Source organism: Macrotis lagotis, chromosome X (assembly GCF_037893015.1).
Source record: "Macrotis lagotis isolate mMagLag1 chromosome X, bilby.v1.9.chrom.fasta, whole genome shotgun sequence".
In the NCBI taxonomy this organism is placed as follows: domain Eukaryota; kingdom Metazoa; phylum Chordata; class Mammalia; order Peramelemorphia; family Peramelidae; genus Macrotis; species Macrotis lagotis.
In genome coordinates this window covers 294,365,686-294,390,607 of record NC_133666.1, presented here as the reverse complement: position 1 = coordinate 294,390,607, position 24,922 = coordinate 294,365,686, and the positions used below count along the sequence as shown (strand labels likewise).

General features: G+C 33.6%; 1 protein-coding gene across 11 annotated transcripts in view; it reads left to right on the top strand.

Moving 5' to 3' along the window:
- ZNF532 (zinc finger protein 532) overlaps nucleotides 1-24,922 on the top strand; it is a 125,098-nt gene that overhangs the window by 71,576 nt on the left and 28,600 nt on the right. For all 11 annotated transcript variants that reach the window (XM_074200654.1, XM_074200651.1, XM_074200653.1 and 8 more), the window contains 3 exons: nucleotides 2,537-2,713; nucleotides 20,111-20,273; nucleotides 24,553-24,834. In XM_074200654.1, the coding sequence (XP_074056755.1) occupies nucleotides 2,537-2,713; nucleotides 20,111-20,273; nucleotides 24,553-24,834 (622 nt within the window). The remainder of the gene's footprint in view (nucleotides 1-2,536; nucleotides 2,714-20,110; nucleotides 20,274-24,552; nucleotides 24,835-24,922) is intronic.

The window sequence follows — 24,922 nt, the reverse complement described above, 5'->3', positions numbered from 1 at the left end:
CTGTCTCTTTAGAGCTCCCTTTATTTTTGTATTTTTCCTAACTTCACATTACTTTTAGTGACCTCTTCATTGTTTATCATCCTGCAAGCATTTATTTGTATGTTGTATCCTGCCAAGTATATCTAAAAATGAATAACAAATCACACATATATATATATGTATATATATATATACATATATATATATATATATATATATATATATATATACATATATATATATATATAGCTTTGTAAGGTTTGAAAAGTGCTTTGCTTATTATGATCTCCTGTGATAGGATATAGAAGTATTGTTACCCCCATTTTACAAATGAAGAAATTGAGATTCTAAGTAAATATCTTGCTCATGTTCATAGAGTTTAACAGAGCTCTGACAGGAGAGTTGAACTTGGGGTTCCTTGAGTCTAAATCTGGCACTCTTTATACTAGGTCACATTTCCTCTCAGTATCTATGGATCTAACTTGATTTTTGCAAGTTTTACCCTGGTCATCTACTTCCTTGTTTTAAATCATTGCCTTTTCCACAATTTAATGTTTTGGTTTCATGGCGGTGATAAAAGCAATTATTTGAATAACTTCTGTCAAGGTTCAAAAAGACTCAAAAGCAAAGATATGGAGAGCTTCTACTTTTATGTTTTTCCTTGAAGAGAGAAATATTTAAAAGTATTTAGTTTTGCCTCAAGGGATCTGCAGAGTACATGTGATTTTGGGAAGATCTCTTTTCTAGTGATCTTGACAATATTTTTTTTTGAGAAAGTCACATACAGTAAGCATGCCTTCAGGAAAAGAACTTGGACCCACAACAAAGTATTTCATTGTACTGTGAAACAAATCATTATATTACTTAAAACTCATAAATGATAGTGGGATTAGCTTAATTTTTGAGTCATTGAATTCACAACATTTATAAAAATTTAAAGTTGGAAGGGATCTTAGAGATTCTTTGATCCAACTAGAAAGTAGAAGAAACTGAGACACAGAGAGGGGTATTGAATCGGCCAAGGTCATTCTGATGAATTGATGGCAGCACTGTCTTGGAGTATCCCTGATCTCCTTACCATAACTGTCCAGTTAGTTCTCTGTTCATCATATTGTAATGACTCTCTGTTTAATTTAATAGCAGTTCTTTATAATCCAGAAGGATTTTAGTTTGCTTACGTTGCTTTTCTACTCTCAAGATGAGTTCAGGTGGGTAAGGCTTTAATATTAATAATGGATCTGATATGTTAACAAGATTTATGCTTCACCAACAAAGTTCTTTGAGTAATACTTTCCTATAGTATAAGAATAACAAATTGAGTAGAAGAAGCTTTACATGACATGTGCTAACAGTTAAATAAAAATGACTTCACAAAATGCCTGGTATGTGTGTACTACCTTGAAGGCTCAGAAAAGAAAGACTTCAATTCAGATAAAGGCCATAGTGAGTATAATAAGAATGAAATTATCTTGATTAAAGCTAAAAGCAAGTGGAAGTCTAGGTAAAGACAGAATTTGCAGAATGTAATTGTGATTTGAATAAATTTTAGCAGTCACTGAAATGATCCTAAAGGAAAAAAAAGACAGATGGCCAAGTATAAAAGAGATACTGTGTGAAGAGCAATGTCATGGAGGTGGAGAAGCAGTTTTTTGTCCAATAATACTGATTTTTTTCCGGAGTATAGTTAATGTTGTCATTTAAAATGTTTGCCATTAAATTAGACCAGTATAATGGAAGATATTACTCGGTAGATAAAAGGCAGATGGTAATACAGTGAAAGGTTAACTTTGCTTAGCATCTTTATGTACCTACCTGTGGGACAAATAATTTAATGTATTAACAGCTAACATATGTTTGGAAAGCAAGTAGAGAAAGTTCCCACCAGTCATGTTATTGGTGTCAGTTTCTTGATGTGGTCTCTTAAGCCACCTTGTAGTAGAATATGATTTACTCCCACCCCCTGTTTGAAGATGTGATTTGGGCTATAGGGATGGAACCGATCCACTCTACAGAGTGATTCTCCAACTTAAGAATCACCTTGAGTACAGAGTTGCTCTTAACAAATCACAGGATTTAAGTGTTAGAAGAAAGATATCTTAGAGGTCATATATTCCAACCTACGATTTTACAGCTGAGGAAACTGAAACCTTGAGTGGCTAGTTGATGTAATCTAATCATACAGAAATTCACAAAGCCAGGATTCAAATCCAGCTCCTATTAGTGGTTCTGTTCAACACAGCAATCTAACTCTGTATTGCAAACTAATAGACCTGTCTCTCAGTATTACCTTAGACTGTTTTTTGTCCCTGTAAAGTTTAAAGTTGTGTGAGACATGAATCATTTGAATATTATTACTGGTTCCTTTGGTATTTCTCAGTCCTTAAAAAGTTTTACTGCAGAGAAAAAAAAATAAAATCTATGGAGAATCTCTCGAAATCAAAAAAGACAAATAAAATATATCATTTTGAATTTTTAAAAAGTGATTTAATGCTTTTCTTTTTTATTTTGGAATTAATTTAACTGTCTTCTATTAATGCTTTTTTTAAAAAAAAAACAGATGTGTTCATTGCAATGTTGTGTATTCTGACGTGGCAGCCCTGAAGTCTCACATTCAAGGTTCTCATTGTGAAGTGTTCTACAAGTGTCCTATCTGTCCAATGGCATTTAAATCTGCTCCAAGTACCCATTCACATGCCTACACACAGCATCCTGGAATTAAGATAGGAGAACCAAAGTAAGTAATATTAATTTGTGATACTTTCTCATGATTTGTTAATGATATATAGACTGCTAAGTATGTTTAAGAATATTTGAGGATATTTTGATGAAATATGAAGTATAGCACATTGTGATTACTTTGCTACATGCTAATTGAAAGTTGCTGTTTCTTTGAATAACTGTAAATAATATAATGTTACATATTCTCTTTTCATAAATGTATTACAAATAAGCAGTTTTTAAAACTTCATTCTCAATCCTCTCCCTTCCTTTTTTAAAATTTCCATGAATGAATAACATTTATAGGGAAAGGACTATTTTAATGATAATTTTTTGGTAGAATGAATTTCTAATCAGGAGTCTTTTCATTTTTCCTTAATGAGTAAATAGAAAAAGAGTAGTGGGGAATGTTCCTTACTAAATTTATTGATGAAGTTCTCATTTTATCTTTGTCCTAGCTATTCAAATATCTCAGTTGTCTATTTTATTGCACAATTAAAACTTAAATCCAAATTTAAATTTTCATATACATAAAATTTGTAGAAATTACTTCAAGTATGTTTTATTAGGTTCATTCCATTAATTATGTAACAGGATTTCATATCTGGGATTTGTAAACTTGATTTTTATAAAAACATCTTGAACTGCATTTCAGTACAATTGATTTCCTTTTGTAATCCTAGGTATTTAATTTTAAGCATTAAAAAATATTGTTCTGAGAGAGATCATAGGGATCACCAGGTTGCTAAAGGGATGTCTGATACAATATTAGTCAAGATACTTTACAAATCATATCAAAATTATCTTGAGAGTTTCTGGAGGAAATAGAATGGAATTCCTCTATCACACTAATGTTGAATATAGAATATAATACTCTGTAGGCTAATTATGTACAATGGGCTTGTCTATAGGTAGTTTGGGGATTTGGGGGACACAATTTGACCATTAAACGCTCTGATTCTATCTAGTACTGATCTGTATTTTGATAAAACCTTTTCTGGTTAGTCCTGAAACACATTATCAGGAGGAGGTGCAAAGAAGCCTCTTTCCTAGCATTTGAATTTCTTAATGATTACAACTGTCCAAAAATTGTATGGATTGCTTTGATAGATCATAGACCCTCCTCCTTGAGAATCTTCAAGTAGAAATTGGATGACCAGCAGTTTCTATTATATGAATTGGACTAAGTAGTAGCTGACATCCATAATAATTCACAAGTTATGTGATTTTGTAACTGTTTTCTTCTTCTTTGATCTCTCTAGATAAGAGATATAGAAGCAAACAAAGGCTTCTTCAGAGAGAGAGTACAAATTTAGCAAAGATTAGTTAGTAGAAATTGATCTCCTTTCTCCTAAGATGTTGGTAGTAAATTTAGTTTGACATCTGCAAGGGCATGAGGCTCTTAGGCATCCCTTTAATCTTTATTGAAATTTTATTTAATCTCTCCAATTACATGCAAAGGTAGTTTTCAACATTCATCCATTTGCAAGTTTATGAGTTCCATATTTTTCTAACATCCTCCCTTCCTTCACCCTTCTCCATGGTGACAAACACAGTGGTAAAAAGTTGAACATGTGCTATCCCTACAATCTTATCATTCATTTAAAAGAGATTCAGTATATACTACAACTTAGGTTTTTAAGTATCTAAAAATGCCACTCCATACTGTCCTATCTTTTGATGTAAAATCTAGAGTCATGTATTTCTTTGGGACATTGACTCCATGAAGATTGTAAGGACAGAGATCAAATTTTATGAATGCAGGCTAAGATATAACTCCTTCTAACTCACTTGATAAACAGACTCAAAACATTTTTGCAGTGTTTTATGGAGGAAGAAGGGAGACTAAAATTCCACACTGCATTCTTTTATATCTTTTGTAGCCAGAAAAAGTGGATAATCCCCAAGTAATTTTATACTGTCTTTTATCTACTAACACTGGAAATGATGTATTCCACAAAATTTGTTTTCTATAATTGAAACTTAATCCACTAAGCTTTTTACTCTCATTGTTTAGGATCAACTCATTTTTGAGTTTTGCTTTATTTACCTTTTGGTTCAGATCTGTGATTTTGCTAATGTAGGAACTTAATATGAAATTACTTTCTTCATTAATGTAGAGTGGCACTTGCTCTGCTGCTTATAGACTTAGGGAGTTGTCTAGTTCAGCCAATTTGGCCAGGCTCACTCAGTTAGTCTATGTGAATGGTAAGCTCTAATCTCAGGTCTTCCTAACTCTGTCCACTGCAGCATACTTCTTTCTAAATAAATATTTTTTTCTTTTTTTTTACTTTATTTTTTATTCTCATTTTGTACAAATGTTTTTCTTTACATTAATAAGATATACTTGTTTACAAGTAAACAAAATACCCCTCCCCCATTGAATATAGATAGACTTGCTTGGGCAAAAAAAGTAAAGGGGGGAGAAAAAATTAAAATTAAAAAAATAATAGTAATAATTGTAGGTATGGCCAGGTGGTGCAATGGACCAAGCATCAGCCCTAGAGCCACGAGCACCCGAGTCCATATCCAGCCTCGTAAACTCAATAATCACCCAGCCATGTGACATGCAAGCCACCCGATCCCCACTGCCCTGCAAAAACCAAAAAGAAGGGAAAAAAAGACCCAAAATAAAATAAAATAGTAATAATAGTAGGGGTGGCTGGGTGGCAGACAGAGCATTGGCCCTTGAGCCAGGAGCACCTGGGTCCAAATCCGGCCCCAGACACCCAATGATCACCCTGCTATGTGGCCCCAGGCAGGCCACCCAGCCCCACTTGCCCTGCACCCTCCCCCAAATAATAATAACAAAAAGTGTGTTTCAGTCTTTGTTCCAACACCATCAACTCTGTCATGAGTGGATCACATTCTTTATGATAAGTCCATCACAAAAGTTACTTCCATATATTTCCAACGTTGCCATTGCTGATTGCAACTCCCTCCTTTCTTATTTCTCCACTACCATGTACTCTCTCCTTTCACTCTGACTCTGCTGTAGGGTAGCTGAGTGGCGCAGCAGACAGATCCCTGGCCCTGGGGCCAAGAAGCCCTGAGCCCCCATACCACCCCTTAGGTCCAGAATCCACCTGGCCCTATGGTCCTGGGCAGGCCATCCAATCCCAGCCCCTTGCAAGAAGTAAAAAAAGAAAATGTGTTATATCTGACCACTGTCCCCCCATGGTCCATCCTCTCCTCCTTTATTTACATCCCCATCACTTCTCCCTGCTCCCCCCTCCTTACTCCAGTTGTCTATACCCCATTGAGTATATTTGCTGTTTCCTCTCCTAGCCATCTCTGATGAGAGCAAAGGTTCCCTCATTCCCCCTTGCCTCCCCCCTTCCATATCATTGCAATAGCTCAATGTAATAAAAAAAATCTCATTATGTGAAATAGCTTGGACTATTCCCCCCTCTCCTTTTTCTTTCTCCCATTCCATTTCCCTTTTTTTCTTATTGACTCCATTTTTACACCATATTTTATCTTCGAATTCAGTTTCTCCTGTGCTTCAACTATAAAAGCTCCCTCTACCTGCTCTATTAACTGAGATGGTTCATATGAATATTATCAATATCATTTTTCTATACATGCAGTTCATCCCCATTAAGTCCCTCATATTTCCCCCCTCTCCTCCAATCTCCATGCTTCACCTGAGTCCTGTATCTGAAGATCAAACCTTCTGTTCAGCTCTGGCCATTCCAAAAGGAACCTTTGAAATTCCCCTAGTTCATTGAAAGTCCATCTTTTTCCCTGGAAGATGACATTCAGCCTTGCTGGGTAGTTCATTCTTGGCTGCATTCTAAGCTCTTTTGCCTTCCGGTATATTGTATTCCAATGTAGCTGCTGGTAAGTTCTGTGTGATCCTGACTGCAGCTCCACGATATTTGAACTGTGTTCTTCTGGCTGCTTGTAATATTTTCTCTTTGACTTGGGAGTTCTGGAACTTGGCTATAATATTCCTGGGAGTTGGTTTTTTGGGATCTCTTTCTCGGGGGGGATTGGTGGATTCTCTCCATTTCTATTTTGCCCTCTGCTTCTAGAACATCAGGGTAATTTTCCTGTAGTAATTCTTTGAAAAATGATGTCAAGGCTCTTCTCCTGATCATGACTTTTAGGTATTCCAATAATTTTCAAATTATCTTTCCTAAGTCTGTTTTCCATATCAGTTGTTTTTTCAATGAGATATTTCACATTTTCTTCTAATTTTTCATTTTTTTTGGTTTTGAAGTATTGATTCCTGATTTCTGTTAAATTCATCAATCTCCCTGAATTCTATTCTTTGTCTGAAGGCTTTATTCTCCTCAGAGAGTTTTCTTATCTCTTTTTCCATCTGGCCAATTTTGCTTTTAAAAGCATTCTTCTCCTCAATAACTTTTTGAACTGTTTTATCCATTTGACCTAAGCTGGTTTTTAGCATGCTATTTTCTTCAGCATTTTTTTGGATTTCCTTGACTAAGCTGCTGACTTCATTTTCATGTTTTTCCTGCATCTCTCTCCTTTCTTTTCCCAGTTTTTATTCTAACTCCCTCATTTGATTTTCAAAGTCTTTTTTGAGCTCTATCATAGCCTGAGCCCAATTTCTGTTTTTCTTGGAGTCTTTAGATGCAGGAGCTTGTGCTTCCTCATCTTCAGACTGAGTATTTTGATCCTTCTTGGGCTCATTTGCAAAATATTTCTCAATGGTCTTCCTCTTGTTTCTTTGTTCATTTTCCCAGCCTAAGCCTGTTTTTGGGGGGGTGCTTCCTGAGCTTTTGGGACACTCCCACAAGGTTCTCAGTGTGTGAGGCTCTGTCCTCCCTCTTGGCTGTGAATGACCATAAGCGCCCCCCTCTGCCACGGGGCTGAGTTGGGGGGGGCCCTGCTGTTCTATGGGGGGCCTAGACTGTGATCAGGATCTGAATGTGGTCAGAGCTCCAGAGTCCTGTTCCAGGGGCAGAGGACAGAGCTCTGCAGTCTCTCTCTCTCTCTTCAATCCCCTCCCTCAGCTCAATGGGCTCATGCCCTGGGGGCTCCTGCTTACTGGCTCCACCTGCTTCTGTTTCCAGGTCTAGGCTGCTGAAAGACCAGGCTGCTGGCTGTGTGCCCTGAGGGCTGGGCTCCACGTGCTTGCTCTGGCAGAGGTCCCCCGCTGCTCCCCCACTCTGTGCCAGTGCTCCCCGGGGTGCAGCCCAGGAGACTCCCCCGCTACTGTGAGCTGAGGCTCCCAGCACCCTGGGGCTGCCTCCGGGAGGCTGAGGTTCTTTGGCTCTGGTGGGCCACCCCTCTTCCTGGCAGCCCCTCCAACCCCGGGGAGCAGAGCCTTTCTTCTCTTTTCCAGGTTACCTTGAGTAGGAGAACTGCCTCCCTGGGTCCCTTTGTGGGTTCTGTCTCTTGAAAATTTAGTTAGAGTCCTTAGTTTATGAGTTTTTATCAGAGAGCTCCTAAGACTCGATCCCTTCTTGTCACCATCTTGGATCCGCCCCCTAAATAAATATTTTTGATGGTTCATGATTATCAATATAGATATTTGCTTTGGGGCAGTGAGATAATGTATGTCTTGTTTTCAGGTTGTTTGGCTTGGCGCTCCATGCTGATTTGTCAACCAGTTAATCAACAGCCATTTATTAAGCACTTTCTGCATGCTAGGGATGCAAAGACAAAAATGCTGTTATTGGAATTTCTTCTAACAACAGTTCCTTGAACTTTCTAGTTTGTTTTCTATTTGATTCTATAAGTGGAGAAAACATGTATTCTAGCATATCAAAATTATATATTAATTAGGAGATAGGAAAATTTTGAATGAGAATTTAAGGAATTAATTATATAGCTGGTTTGGAAACTTTGTTAGTCATTAGACTTTCTTAATTTGTTTCCAATTTGGGGCTCTGTTTTGGAGGACTGAGTATGCCAGAATCTGACCTCCAGATTAATGGGGACCTTATTTTTTACCTCATATAAGATGTAAGCTGAGGTAGGGGACAAATATACATACACCCATGTGGAAATTTTAGGATCAGTATTTCATGGGATAAAAGTTGTAGTTTTTCCTTACTTACTTATGCATTTGATTATCAGTTCAAGTTGTTTATATTATGGGAGTGTGGGGAGGAAATGGAGGGTCTGGACCTGTGACTTCATTGGTATAGAATACTTACAGTGTGGAAATTTCCTTCACTGATTCATATCAACAAGTCTCCTTATGGTCTTACAGAATGTTCCAAGGCACTGAAAGGTCACCAGTTGTTCAAGGAGCTACACTTACTATTTTAGAGGAAAGATTTGACTTCTAATACCCTTATCCATTATGTTATTGTCTTAATGTGATACAAAACATTGGGTGACTGTCCAAAGGACACTTTGTATTTTGTTTTATGAATATATAATTGGCAAGAATTGCTATATATTGAGTCTTCTAAGTTGTCTGTTCTTGATGAATTTTAAATGCAAGTATTGACTGTTCTTTAAAAAAATAAAAATTGAAGCTTTTTAAGAGTATATGCCTACGGGGCGGCTAGGTGGCGTAGTGGATAAAGCACTGGTCCTGGAGTCAGGAGTACCTGGGTTCAAATCCAGTTTCAGACACTTAATAATTACCTAGCTGTGTGGCCTTGGGCAAGCCACTTAACCCTGTTTGCCTTGCAAAAACTGAAAAAAAAAGAGCGTATGCCTGTGCCCAAAGTAGGGTATTATTTGTATTTGACTTTGTACTTTCTTTTTATAGCTGTCATCCTGCTAATTATATTTTTTCTTCAGGTATAATTAAACTTACTTTGAATTTCTTTTGCATGCACTAACAGCAGACAGTGAGAAAAGGATCTGAAAACCAGGATGATTTTGAGTCATCTGTAAAATGTATAAGCTATATTTGTATAACTGCATATTGTATTCAGGTTAATTTCAATAAAGGAGAGTAAGTAGTTTTTTTTTTCCTTTATTGATGTCAAGACAAAAAGAAATGTATCTAAGCTTCAGGTAAAGTTATTTGGGCTAGGAAGGAGAAGAGAATGTTACACTATTAAAGTTGATTTTGGATGGAAGCTTGTGGAGTTAGAACTCAGAAAGATTCCAGTCCCTATGGGATATTTTAAATAATGTTCCACATGAAGATGAATGATAGAATACATGACCTCTAAGGAATCTTATGATTCTATCATGAAATAAATTGAGTTTTGATTTAAAGGCTTGTGCTATTTGTATCACTAAAGGAAGGTAGAGACATATCCTAAAGGAAATTGTATAGTTCGTTCTCCAGATTCTGCTCTTAGCTATAGGTGCAAACATCCTATAGTTTGTAATGCTTTTCAAAGCAGATCTACCAAATTTAGGTGGACAATGGGCCTGGAAAACTAAATCTATAGAACAAATATTATCATTATTGCTCCTGTTCATCTCATAGCCTCCATAGCTCCTGACATTGTTACAAGGACTTAATTTGGTGAATATTTTAGATTAATTTTTAATAAATTTATTATCAAATGAAATTGTTACTTAATAAGACATTCCTATAACTACTTGTGTATATACTTAATTTCAAAATATTCAACTCATTCAGTTAATAAAGTCTATTAAACATCTTAATATTTCTGTCTTTTTAGTAATCACAGGAAAGTCAGGTTCTCTCAATCTTATCAATGAATTCTCTTTAGAAACTTCTTTTTAAAGAAAAATTTTTATTTATCTTTTGGGTTTTTTAATGCGACTATAATTTTCTTTAAAAATTTTTAAATACAATTTTATTTTGTTTAAAATTTTTTTCCTCTTTCTTCCCCTCCCCTTGCATTGATAAAGAAAGAAAAACAAAACTCATTATACATATGTCTAGACATGCAAAACAAATTTTCACATTTACTATGTCCAAGTAAGAAAGAAAGAACTTATATTTCAGTTTGTACTCTAAATTTTTCTATCAGGAGATGGATAGCATGTTTCATCATAAACCCTTTGGAACTGTGGTTGGTTGTTGTATTGATCAGTTACTAAATCAAAGTTTTTTATTTTCATAATTATTCTCTTAGTTCTTCTCACTTCATTTTGCGTCAATTCACATGTTTTCCCAATGATTTTTAGAGACCATCTTCATCATCACTTCTTACTGCACAACAGTATTCCATCCCATGTATGTCATAACTTTTTCAGCTATTGTCCAATTGATGGGTATCTTCTGTTTCCTTTTCTTTGCCACTAAAAATGTTGTTATAAATATTATTGTGCATTTGAATCCTTTTCCTCTTACTTTGATCTCTGAGGCATAGATTTAGTCCTGGCATTGCATAATTTAATAGGTTTTTAAATATAGTTCCAAATATAGTTTGCTTTCCAAAATTGTTGGATTACTTACAGCTCAACTATAAGTATGTTAGTATACCCATTTTCACAAAAACTCTCCAGCATGTCATTTTTCTTTTTTTTTATCATCTTTCCTATTATATGAGTGTAAGATAATTTAACTCAGAATTGTTTTAATTTCTGTTTACTTATTAATGATTTAGAGCCTTTTTAAAAATATGATTATTTTGATCACTTGGATTTATTTCTCTAAAAATTGCTTATTCATATCCTTTGACCATTTACTAATTGGGGAATGACAAATTATTTCTCATCTCCCGCATCTTTGTTAAAGTTCAAATTTTCTTGATTGTTGAAGGGGGGAAAAAGCTGTCATTTTTAAAAATTTTATTTATTTTGAGTTTTACAATTTTTCCCCTAATCTTACATCCCTCTCCCCCACCCCCACAGAAGGCAATTTGCCAGTCTTTACATTATTTCCATGGTATACATTGATCTAAATTGAATGTAATAAGAGAGAAATCATATCCTTAAGGAAGAAACATAAAGTCTAAGAGATAGCAAGATCAGACAATGAGATATCAGGTTTTTTCCCCTAAATTAAAGGTAATAGTCCTTAGTCTTTGTTCAAACCCCACAGTTCTTTCTCTGGATATAGATGGTATTCTCCTGAAGACAGCTCCAAATTGTCCCTGATTGTTGCACTGATGAAATGAACAAGTCCATCAAGGTTGATTATTGCCCCCATGTTGCTGTTAGGGTTCTGCTCATCTCACTCAGCATCAGTTCATGCATATCCCTCCAGGCTTCCCTGAATTCCCATCCCTTCTGGTTTCTAATAGAACAATAGTGCTCCATGACATACATATGCCACAGTTTGTTAAGCCATTCCCCAATTGAAGGACATTCACCAATTCTTTGCCACCACAAACAGGGCTGCTATGAATATTGTTGTACAAGTAATGCTTTTGCCCTTTTTCATCATCTCTGCAGAGTATAGACCCAGTAGTGGTATTAGTGGATCAAAGGATATGCATATTTTTGTTGCCCTTTGGGCGTAGTTCCAAATTGCTCTCTAGGAAGGTTGGATGAGTTCACAGCTCCACCAACAATGTTAAAAAGCTGTCATTTTACTCTAGCTTAAATTTTCACTTTGGTTTTAACCCATGACTTATATGGCTATGGCTCACATAGGCTCACAGTCAATTCAGATTTCCTTTAGATTCCTCCCTGGCACTTACCAAACTGGTGTATTTATCTTTGTTTAGTTCTTTATTGTTTTTCTTTTATGTTTACCTTTTTATCTTTTCCTTCCCTTCTGTTTTTAAACTTCAAAGTTTTTCCATCACTCTGCTCTCATTGGTCATGACTCCCCCTGCCCCTCAGTCCTCTTCATTTCATTTTTCCTATATAGATTGTTAAGCTCTAAATCCTTTTCTGTGGTTATAGATCCCATTTAGGAGTCTTTGTGATATTTCTACTTTTGCTTCAGTCAACATAATGCCAACCAAAAACTGGAGCATCTGAAAGACCTCACCCACTAACTCACTATTCCATCTAAAGTCTACCCTGGGCATCCTCTCTGAAATGCTTTTGCCAAATATGTATTTTATGTTTTTTCTTTGCCAGTTAATAGTTAAAGGCTGGTTAAACAAAGTTATCTCTGATGTTACCTCTGTTAAGGAATGTTTAATGACCTTAACTTAGATACTAGGTCCATCTTGTTGGAAGGGAGACTTTAAGAGTTGAATTTGACTCAACTGAATCAGTAGCTTTTTTTATAGTTAACAAACACAATATCATATTTTATTCTCTATAACTTTCAATCAATTTCCAAGACTGTAAAGATGTTATCTACTGTAAAATATCTTTTATGAAAGAATATTTATTCTCATCATCATCAAAAATATATGTATAAATGATTCTCATAAAGCTCTGCAGTGATGAAAATGTAGGTATATGAATTGGTAGTTTTTAGAAATCTTTTTGGTTGACTTTTTTGAGATAGTAATAACATTCTTGAATATTTTCATTCATTTAATATTTTCTCATCTTTCATTACCCCCAAAATATTTTGCTTTCTCTAAATAGCATGAACTTTACTGTGTATTTCACATTGTGTTTGGTCTAGTTTTTTCCCTAACTTTTTTTTTCGTTTAGTGTCATATCATTTTACTTGCCTGAAAATAGAGTAAATTATTTTGCATTATCTTCAACACTAGAATTGGGAAGAAAGTACTTGGTCAATTATAAAGCATTTCATATGTGTGTGTGTGTGTGTTTTTTGTGTGTGTGTGTGTGTGGCACATGTATGCACATATCTATGTTTATGCATTGCTATACTTATTACTTATTTTCTCATTAATAATATTTCTTTATTAAAAATGATTTTTCAGTTCAGTTCAATAACCATTTTTTCAATGTTGGAATTAAATTGAACTTCACATGCTGCTTCAAACTGGGAATTCATTTTCTTTCCTTAGGGACAAAAACACCTTCAAATAAAAAAAATTGTGGGAGGTATTTTTAAAAAAGAGAATAGGACAAAATGAACTACAGCAAAGGTTTCATTTTTCATTTAATCCCTCTTCATTAAAAAAAAGCATTCAAATCCAACATCGGACACTTAATAATTACCTAGTTGTGTGGCCTTGGGCAAGCCACTTAACCCCATTGCCTTGAAAAGCTTAAAAAAAAAAAGCAACTCTTCATAGGAAAGCATCCAGTGTGCATTGGAATCCAGTCTTTAATTCCAAAGCTAATTTACAATTTCATATCACATGAGATAGCATGGGCACTACCCAACAGTAGTCCCTGAGCTTAAATATGCAATTTTTTAAGATCAAATACTTGACGTTTTAGAGCAGGGAACTTAGAAATTTTCCTCTTGAGGAAAATATCCTCATAAAGCTCTAAAGTGATAGATACTGTGAAAATGAGGGAAATAAAATTCCCACTTTCCTTCATTGCCTTGTGTTTTTTCCATAGCACCTATGTCAAGTTTGGAGTGGGAAAGAAAGGATTATAAATGCTACTTTGCTCGCTCTCTCTCTCTCTCTCTCTCTCTCTCTCTCTCTCTCTCTCTCTCTGTAAATGATTGGAAGGGAGGGATGGGGTGGGGGGGAACACATGACCCTAATTTACTAAGTATCAGTGAGGAATCTGAAGGAAATGTGAATCAAATGAGTCTATGTTTGTGCCTTTTAGAGTATATTTGTATCTGTATAAGTCAGGGGTTCAAACTAAAGTGAAAATTAAAGTTACAGTAAAAATGAGTTTTTTCCCTCAGAAATCAGGTAAAGTAAAACTATACTAGTGGTAGATAAGTTAAAAAAATGGTAATTGGAGTTAGATATAGACCAATTATAGGAAGGAAGGGTGCTGGCAGAAACAAAAGGACAATAATTGTTATAGTTGTATGCTGCTGTAATGTTTGAAAATATTAACAATGTTGTTACCATACTTTATAATAGATTGGCATTAGATTTACTAATTGATTTTTGATATTTTCTAATGCTTCTTTGGTATATGAAGTGTTATATATATTTTATGAATATATATACAGGTGCACATGCATGTTTAAACCTACATATTTGTGTATATATGTGCACATATCACATATATAATATGTTCATCCATAGATAATGACACACACTCATAAGTGTACATAAATGCAGGTGAAATTAGATGAATATGTGAAATTATGTTTCAGTTAGGTTTTTGTTAAAATTTTCTATTTACTTCAAAAAGTGGAATCATTCATATTTCATGCTTTCATTAAGGGTTCTAAGCTGTTCTTTGTTCATTTACTTGTATATAATAGACTATAAACTCTGTAAGAGCAAGAGTGTTTTCATTTTATTCTTCATAATAATAGGTATTTCATAAACCAAAAAGATTTCTAAATTTATTTTCAAAAGTAAATTGGTTGTTTTTATATTAAATTATATCAAATTTGCTATTTCTTATTTGGAGACATTGTAATCTCTAACGTACTAGATTCAGATTTAAGAACCTCAGATTCAAATTATACCTTAGATAAATCTTAAACTGTGACTTCTCGTCTGCAAAATGAGAAGACTAATATTTTCACTGACTCCCAAACATTATTACTTGGAAAACACTTTACAAACCTTAGAAAGTGCTGTAAACATGTTATTCATTACAAGTTGTTTATAAGATATTTAAAGATATTTAAAAGAGGCAGCAAACATTTGGGAGATACAGTTTTAAGGTTTTTCATCCTTAACCTAGGATGAGATTACATACTGTGTACAAAAATACACACAAATACATATACTCATGTACACACACACACACACAAAATGGATTTTGAAGGATACTTTTGCTAAAACCAGAAGTTTCTGTTCTTCAGAATCATTCTCTGAGCTCATAAAAGAATAAGTTTATTAAATCCTTAAAATAATAATCCAGTTTGGAGAAATAGTAACATATATATATATATATACATATATATATATATGTATATATATGGAGAGAGAGAGAATTTTTTTTAATTTAAGGCAATGGGGTTAAGTGACTTGGCCAAGGTCACACAGCTAGACAATTATTGAGTGTCTGAAGGCAGATTTGAACTTAGGTACTCTTGACTACAGGGCCGGTGCTCTATCCACTGTGCCACCTAGCTGCCCCAATAGTTTGTGTGTGTGTGTGTGTGTGTGTGTGTGTGTGTGTGTGTGTGTGTGTATGTATGTGTGTGTATGTATATGTGTGTGTGTGTATATATATATGTGTGTATTTATATATACATATATATATATACATATATATGAAACAACTCTTATAAATTGAAGAAATTCTTCTTGGCATTTTTGAAAATTCGGAAAAAATGTCAACTTGGAAGAAATAAATCCCAAAATTTACTGATGGAGAGAGAGTTATCTAGCAAGCATATGGAGGATTCCATAGAACCTTGGTAGAAAAAAGCAGGAATGTCAAATTTGTGGTAGTTACTTCAAATGTTTATATGATGCTTTCAGGTTTACAGAACACTCTACTCACTGTAACCAATTCAAGCACCATTTCAATGGTCCATTTCGCAAATGAGCAAACTTAAGACTCAGAGAGGTCATGTAATTTATTCTCTATAGGATTTTAACACAGATTTCATGAGTCCAAGTATAGCACCCAAGTCATTTAATAGAAAGAATGTGCTGCAACATGCTGGTTTGCTTTTTAAAACCCTAGTTATTTTTAATGGGAAAAAATTAAATTCACTTATTTTAAAATTTCAGAAAATATATTTCAGCAACTCCTACTTCCAAGTCCAATACGTAATCAAACCCAGTGTTGACAGAATAATGAGTAATAATAACTTTTCTATCTTAGATATCAAAGCCTGGTTCAGAATTAATTTTATTTTTAACACAACATATGATCATAAACTCTAAAATTTTATAGCCTATGTGATTACAAAATCATAAAAGTTGTACTAAAAGTATTGCTAAGTGGTGTTTTTCAGTGTCCATTTCAGTTACTAAAAAAAAGATGATAGAAATAGTTTTTCATTATGCCTGAATTCAACCTTATGACTTTTAAAAATCTCATCTGTGGTTTCTTTCGAATTTAATAACTTTTAAAAATAAATACAGATAATTTGTCTTTTGTGGAAGTATAATCTTATTTAAAAAAAACAGATCATCATGATTAGGGTAATAATATCTACTTCAACTAGCTTCTCATCTGTTTAATTTCACAGGTGTACAAGGGGTAGAATAATATGAATCCCAAAATCATGGTTATCTCATGATTTGTAGCCTGTCTTTTTAGCCCCATGAACAGGAAATATCTCAGCAGGTTATTACCAGTTCATATGACATTCGATTTAGTGTGCAAGTAAAAGCACATCCTAGTTGACTATTCACCTATTTGGATCCCTTACCATCTAGACATTCTTTCCTACATATGTTTGTAGTCAACATTAGTACTCCAAAAAGATGGAAGATAACATGAAATACACTCAGAAATGAAGAAGTTTTCAACTAGTCAGTGATACCAAGTAGAATTATTCATTGTTCACATTTCTCAGAATGGGATGTGTTCATTCATTATCCTGGATCTTTTTTGGTGGAAAATTAGAAGGGGTCAAAGTTTGATAAAGTTATATTATCTCTCCTATTTGGGAGCATTCTGTCTTTTTGATCTTGAAACTTTGTTATAATGCTTGTTGAGGAAGGAGTTTGGAGGTTTATGATATCAAACTTTTTAAGAGTAGGTATAACTTATACAATTTAGTACAATGAATTAAATTGTCCTCCATTAATTGAACTAAAGTGAATCACTAAGACATATTTTAGGATAAGCATATTATAGCCTTTTAGTCTAAAATGAGAGTTTACATTTGTGTTCTGTTTTCTTAAGTATTTTAGGGAATGTGTTATTTATATAAATTAGAGCAAAGGAAAATATGTTCAGAAATACCTCAAAATTTATATTAATATTATGTTTGATTTATTAATTCAATAAAATTTTTATTTTTCTGAAATAATGTTTTTCTTATTCCTAGTAATGAATGAGTAAAATTATACTTTCATTAACCTTTCTACCTCACTTGAAATAAATGTTAATTATGTTTTAAAAATATATCCTACTTTTTACCATTGTAGTTTAAAAATATAAAAATAAGGAGCATTGGGGTAGGTAGGTGGCACAGTGGATAGAGTACCAGTCCAGGAGTTAGGAGGACCTGAGTTCAAATGTGACCTCATACACTAAATACATAGTTAGTTGTATGACCTTTGGCAAATCTTTTGCCTTGCAAAAGATAAAAAAAATTAAGGAGCATGATTATTTTTTTAAGAGAAGAAATATTGATCAAGTAAACAGTTTCTTAAAATTTATTCTAGATTTATGATTCTTATATTGTGTAATATAGTTGATAAATTTTTCATATTGTTTTGAAATTTGTAATGTTTAATAGTAGCATGAAGAAATCTAGGACCAATTTTGGGCCAATTTTATGAATAAAATTTAACTATTAAATTTAATAAATTTAACTTTTTAAATGATTATTTTTTCTTTTCATAGGGAAAAAGAGAGAAATAAATATACTTTTGTGGTTTAGAGAATTACAATACATCCTAGTGGTTAAAAAGTGATGGCACCAGTATCATTTGTCTTAAATTAGATACCAAAGAAAGTATGTTTGAAGAAAGTTTTGAGTGCATTAGATTATCCCTAAGATTAGTTAAAGAGTATTGTTTGCCTAGTGAAATAAATTAATAGGTCAAGTAAATATAATTTTATCATTGTGGAGTATTTCCATTTGGGAATCCTTTAATGATTGCAACGAACACATGACATTGTTTGAGAAGTCTTAGGCAATTGCTTGGTCCCATGGGGCTTAAATGACTTGTTCTGGGTCATAGAACTAGTAGGTGTCAGAAGTGAGATTTGAACTAGGTTTTTCCTGTCTCCAAGTCCAGCACTTTTACTATGTCTTCTGCTTAATTTGCCTTGTGATTTTTATTTTTTCTAATGGGATATTTATAAAGAAGATTAATAAAGGTGTCTAGAAGGGGTAGATTTTCTAGTCACCACCATGCTTCATCTCAGGTTAGGATGTTCTGTGAGAGACAAAGGGGTATAATTTTATCTACTGAACTAGAATTATGATGCTTTGAATGGAGGGGAGGAGTTTTAAAAAGTATCAACCATATAAATCCTATGATCTTTCTCTGCCTTCAGAATTCTGCCAAACAAAAAAAAAAAGAATCAAATAGTCTATTGTTCTTTTTTGCAAGTACAACACTTTTGAATATAATTACACCATTCTGAATGTAATGTAAATGTGAGACTAGATCCTGAAAATTTTTATAAAGTTAATAAATTTCAACCTCTTACATGAGACATATGTTTCTAATACATTCAAAACTTTTAAGAAAAATACTGCCGAATTAAAATCATAAATTAGTCACATCAGAAGATAAAATTTGCAGCAACAGCAAAATTCTTTTAAAAGACTCTTTCAACAAAGGGAAATACTCCATGAAGTGTTTCAAGTGCAGGCAAGAATTGTCTTATGGAAGGCTGGATTTTATATTTTTGAGTGCACATTCTCTTCTTGGCTTTCACTGTAGATGAACCAAAAGGGGCTTCCCTCTTCCCCCCCCCCCTCTTTCATTCCATGACCTCCACATTCCTGCTTTCTTAATCAGTTTCCCTCACTGCCCTATAGAATTCTTTGTGCCTATTCCCACAGCCCTTCAAAGAAATCACAGGTTCTCATGGGACCTCCCATGAGGACCAACATGAACTAGAACAATGGCTCACAGAAGGCTCCCCTCCTGAAGGTAGAACCATTGACAAGTGACTGATAAAATCCATTTCAAGAGAAAGGTTGGTGGTATGAAGAATTTGAGGTCAGAACTCCTAGACAATTCTTGTCCAGGGCATCACTGGTAAATGATGATGGGTGGCAGTGGTAATGACCACTGGGGTTCAGAATATATTAATAGATTGTCTGGTAGTCCCTTTAAATGAGATAGTATGGTTTTTAATAGAGATTAGCATGACTGTTCTAAGAAAAATAAACCTTTGATTCTTGAAAATGTGTTAATGACATTTATATGTGAACTCTCTTAAAAGAACCCATTGTAGGGAGACTAGATACAAAAGTTATTTTTTTATTTTAAAGAGGGAATGCTCATTTTATGAACTAAAGTAGATAGGAATATGGCAGCCCACTTAGATCATTTATCAAATTTTATTAATCAAGGTCAACATGCCAACAATGAGGGGATTATGTATGTAGTTGTGGGCACTTTTCCTTATGCTCAGAAGTGGCTCTAAAGACTCATGGGTGTGTCTGCTTGTTGAACTATTAATAGTCCAAAACCTTAGGCCACTGCCTCTTTATAAATCTATAAGAGGGGCAAAGGTCATTATTTCTGACTTCTAAGATCAAGTAGTTACTTCTTCACTTCAAATGACAAAGTTGATTAGATGATGATTGATAATGATTTCCTTTAAAGTTCTTGTTCCTTAGCCAAGCTATGTTGTTAATTTTATCATGTATATTTGTTCTTACTGTGCCTCTACTTCCTAAAAGCAAAATTGTAAAGTCACAATTCCTTTAATTTGAGCAATCAGGCTGACTGACGTTATTTTACCACACTTCTTCTATTTTTAGAATAATATATAAATGTTCCATGTGTGACACTGTGTTTACTCTGCAAACCTTGCTGTATCGCCACTTTGACCAACACATTGAAAACCAGAAGGTGTCTGTTTTCAAGTGTCCAGACTGTTCTCTTTTATATGCACAGAAGCAACTAATGATGGACCATATCAAGGTGTGTGTGCATCTATCAACTCCTATCCTTTAAATTAATTGGCAGATAAGTTCATTGGTTATAGATTAAGGCTGTAAATTGTTTTAAAGTATGAACTATCAAGGATAGGCATGAATGCAGGGTGTTAATTATTCAGAAATAACCTACAGATTTTTGTAATCAGTTGAAATATGAAATGCTTTTTTTAATTGAGTGGTCAGTAGACAACTTGATTAGTCATTAGATATAACCAAAATTTCTGCAAAACTATACTGTAATTATAATTCTATAAAGTGATTTTTAAAACAGTATTCATTTTAGTGGAAATTCCATTGCTGAATATTATTATTAAATATTTATTGAGGAGTGGCACTGTGCTATTTCCATGTACGTCATGGAAGTATATACTGAACCTGCCTTACAGGTTTTCCTGAACTAAGAAATTTGTAGAGAAAACACTGATGTAGATAGAGGTATGTATATATGTAGAAAAATGAAAATTTTTCTTGACAATTCCTAAGTTGTTAAATTCTCATTGTAGTATTATTCATCCCTTGATCTTTTTAGGTCTTTCTTTGAAGGCTGCAAATAAACTGGCCAATAAATGACCTATTTGGACTTTTCAGAAAAGGTACAGGCATTTAAATGCACTTGGAATTATTTAGATTTCCCCTAAAAGGCCAGTATTTTAGTAACAATCTTCAAAAACCAGTCTGACTGGTTAAGCAATCTTGATTCCTTGTGTGATTTGGTGATGATACCCTTTATTGGGTGCTCAGACCAAAAAAAAAAATCACTTTTTTTTAAAAAAGAAAATCAATTAGTCCCAATTTCTCTAGAATCTAGGTCTTTGCTCTTTAAAAAAAAATTGAACAGTATGAAGCCTACAGTTTGGAGATTGGGTAAAATTTTTTAACCTCAGGCAGGATACATTTAAAAGGTCCCTGATTTATTCTGGCTTTTGTCACTAGATGAATAAATATTTAGCCTTTGAAGTCTTCTGTTTTGAACATGAGTGGAACAGTGCACATTGGAAATAAGCAATTATTTCACAAAACTCATAATCCTAGTCACGCTCTTTTGATATTTTTGCAGTATATCTTTGACTAAGGGCTGGTTATGGTGAGACAAAATGTGAATAAAATGAGCTAAAGAAAAATTCCCTGTCTTCACTTTTCATTCACTAAAAAGTCATTTTCATGGGCATATCTACTTATAAAAAATTCCTTCACAGAAATCTTAAAGAGGGAAATAAAAATGTAATTGCTACAGTATATTTAAATATAAAATAAAATGGGGAAAATTACAGGCATATATCTTTTAAGAATACATCTTTAAATTTGTACATACAATCATCCACGTTGTGGTTAAAGTCTTTGTTGTATTCATTGTGAATATGGAGGAATGTTTATGAGTTTGAAAAGGAGTGGTAAGATCCAAATGGGCACAAGGAGGGAGTATATTTAAATTGCATGGGTTTTCACAGAGCTACAGAATACAGATAAGGAAGCAGTAACAATATTCTTTTGCCATTCTCATTTCTTGTATATGGGAGAGAATAGGAAAAGAAATAAGATTTCAGAAGAAGTACATGGCTACCCTTTCTGACCATTAAAAAATACGTGTTAGCATCATGTGTCATTTTCTCTAATTGCCACCAAAAATTTCTTTATCTGTGTAGGTATTTATGCAAAAGGAATTAATCAGAAATAGGAGAAAGTGTCTCTTTTTCTCTTCACTTATGCATTCCAAGGTAGACCTTTGCTAGTCCAATTTAACCCCAAATTCCATCAATTCTTTGATCATTTTAAATGACAAATCTTCTAATAAATTTTCAACCTTTGCATCCCTATTATGTCAATACACTTTAAATTAAAATAACATTACTATAATTATTGCTTTTGTAGCATCTAGGGAAAGGTGAATTTTAAATATATTTGCTTGAAATTGGACATAAAAGTAGTTGCTGCCCGTGAATAATATTTTTTTAATGTATAAAATTGTCAAATGTTGGAAAGTATAATCATTTTCCCTTCATACGTGTTCCCCCTCTTCTCCCATGTCAGAATTTCTTATTTTCTTTAGCTATTATTATGTTATCAAGTTATAGTTTAGATTAAGACAATTAGTTTTTTAATTCATATTTTGACATTATATGTTTTAGATTTTTAGGAACTTGATATTTTTGTTTTCTTTTTGTGTTCTGCATGATTTTTTAATAATCTTGCACTTTGAAAAAAGTTTGCATTGACTTTTGATTTTGAAAATATATGTCTTATGTTTGTCCATTCAAACAAAAGGAATAGGACTTTGAATTGAAAAAAGAATCTGGTTGAATATCATTTACTCGTTCTCTCCCCCAGTTATCTGCAAAGGAACATGATATAAAACTTTAGTTCAGACAGTTTTCATTGTTGTATTGTTAGTAGTCATTTTGATCAAAGAAACGCCTGTTGCTAAGAAAATGCAATTATCCCACTCTTGAAGGTGCAAGCAATGGGGAAAAAAATTAGATACATCCTTTGTACATTCTACTATGGCAGAAAGCTAGAACTAATGAAAAATAGTGGTCATCTTCTAGTAACATTGTTTGGAATAGTTAAACTCTGAAATCTTAGGGCAGAAATTTTAAATAAAAAATAGGAAGTATATAGAACAAAAAGAGGACTTTTTTGTCTAAACAATATTGCTTTGGGCGGGTGTCCCTTGGCATATAAATCTTCCGAGTTTTTGGTCAGACACTAATTAGACATAAAGCAAAGTTGAAAAATGTATCTAAAGTAGTTTTTATAAATGTAAATCTTATGTCATTGAAGTTAAATATATATATATATATATATATAAATGTAATTTTATGAATGTGCATTTGTCTACATAACTAATATATGTATATAAAAGATTTGCATTTATGTTAATTATCTTACAGACATTATCTGTGCTTCCCTGTAAGTCTAAAATAATCATAGCAAACTTAGAAGATTTTATATTACAAGAAGTACCTGTTAAGAATTGGGTTATTTATCAAAACTCAAAATTGTTCTCTTCTAGTCCTTTATACCTCTTATTTTCATGTTTTTCGCAGCTTTGAAGACAGGAAAGAAATAGGCAACCTAGCCTCTGGAGTAAAAATTCATTTTTTTCAGGAGAATATGAGATCATGTACATCAAGGCTAGGTGGAAATTTACCTTTGTACTTTCTATGAAGAAAGGTTTACTAAAAGCAAATTAATCCATCTGTTTGGAAACTTTTTCTGTATGCTTGTTATTTACAAGGTAGAGTGGTAGGAATTGTGATTTAGTTTATACAGAGACAGGTAGGTATACTGGATTGAGTGACTTGGAGTCAAAAATATTTACATTCAAGTCTTATCTCAGACACATACTGGCTTTATAACCCTGACCAAGTTACTTAAATTCTCCATTAGTGCCCAGAGCATTTCTTGTAAGATTATAAGTTATTAATGTTTAGCTGATATGCATCAGTGAAAGTTTACATATAAAGAGTCCACCATACCAACGAATCACAAGTCCAGACTAAAAAGACCGTAAGAATAGCAACAAAACAAGATCAAGGAGGAAAAGTGATTAAAAATTCCTAAAAAAGAAATCATTTTATGCAGTTGCAAAAATTTGAGAGGCATCAAAATAGGCCTGGAGAAGACCCTTTTATGACAGAAATTGAAATTAGTAAAACTGGTCTTCCCCCCCATCTCACCCCTGCTAACTAGCTTGAATCATTCAGATTTACCATAGCATAATAATCTCCCCTTGTCTTGTTCTTTTTTTTTTTTAAGAGATCTGCCTGGGGGGCAGCTAGGTGGTACAGTGAGTGGATAGAGCACCAGCCTTGGAGTCAGGAGGATCTGAGTTCAAATCTGGATTCAGAGAAATAATAATTACCTAGCTGTGTGACCATGGGCAAATCAATTAACCCTTGTAATTTAACCCTTGTAATGTAACCCTTGCAAAAACCAAAAAAAAAAGAAAAAAGAGAGAACTGCTACAAATTGGTGTAAAGATATACCAAGATTAGGTTTTGATGAGATTTTTTTTAATTATAAATTTATTTTTGATTATATGGGATCAAAACATATAATTTGTAGCAGTCTTTTTGTAGGCCCTTTTTTGTTGCAAATTATTTTTTAAAGTTAAGTTTGTATTTTAATTTCTCATAATTTAGAGGAATATGGTTAGAAAAGTGATTTATAAACTAGGAAAAAACTGATAATAGATAAATGTATTCTTTTTAAAAATTTTTATACTTTTAGTGATGTGATTTCTAAATTTTTTCCCCATGTAGTCTATGCATGGAACATTAAAAAGTATTGAAGGGCCTCCAAACTTGGGAATAAACTTGCCCTTTAGTGTTAAGCCGACAACTCAAAACTCAGCCAGCCATAACAAAGAGGACCCGAAATCCATCAATGGGAAAGAGAAGCTTGAAAAGAAATTGCCATCTCCTGTGAAAAAAGTAGCTGAATCCAAGAAGGTAGCCAATCCTGGATGGACATGCTGGGAGTGTGACCGCCTATTCACCCAAAGAGATGTTTACATAACCCACATGAGGAAAGAACATGGGAAAGTAAGTAAAATGATAAAATTTCTTCTACTTTAAAATGGAAAGAGTACTTGGAGCAGAAATCAGGATTCCAGAACCTGTACAGCAGCTT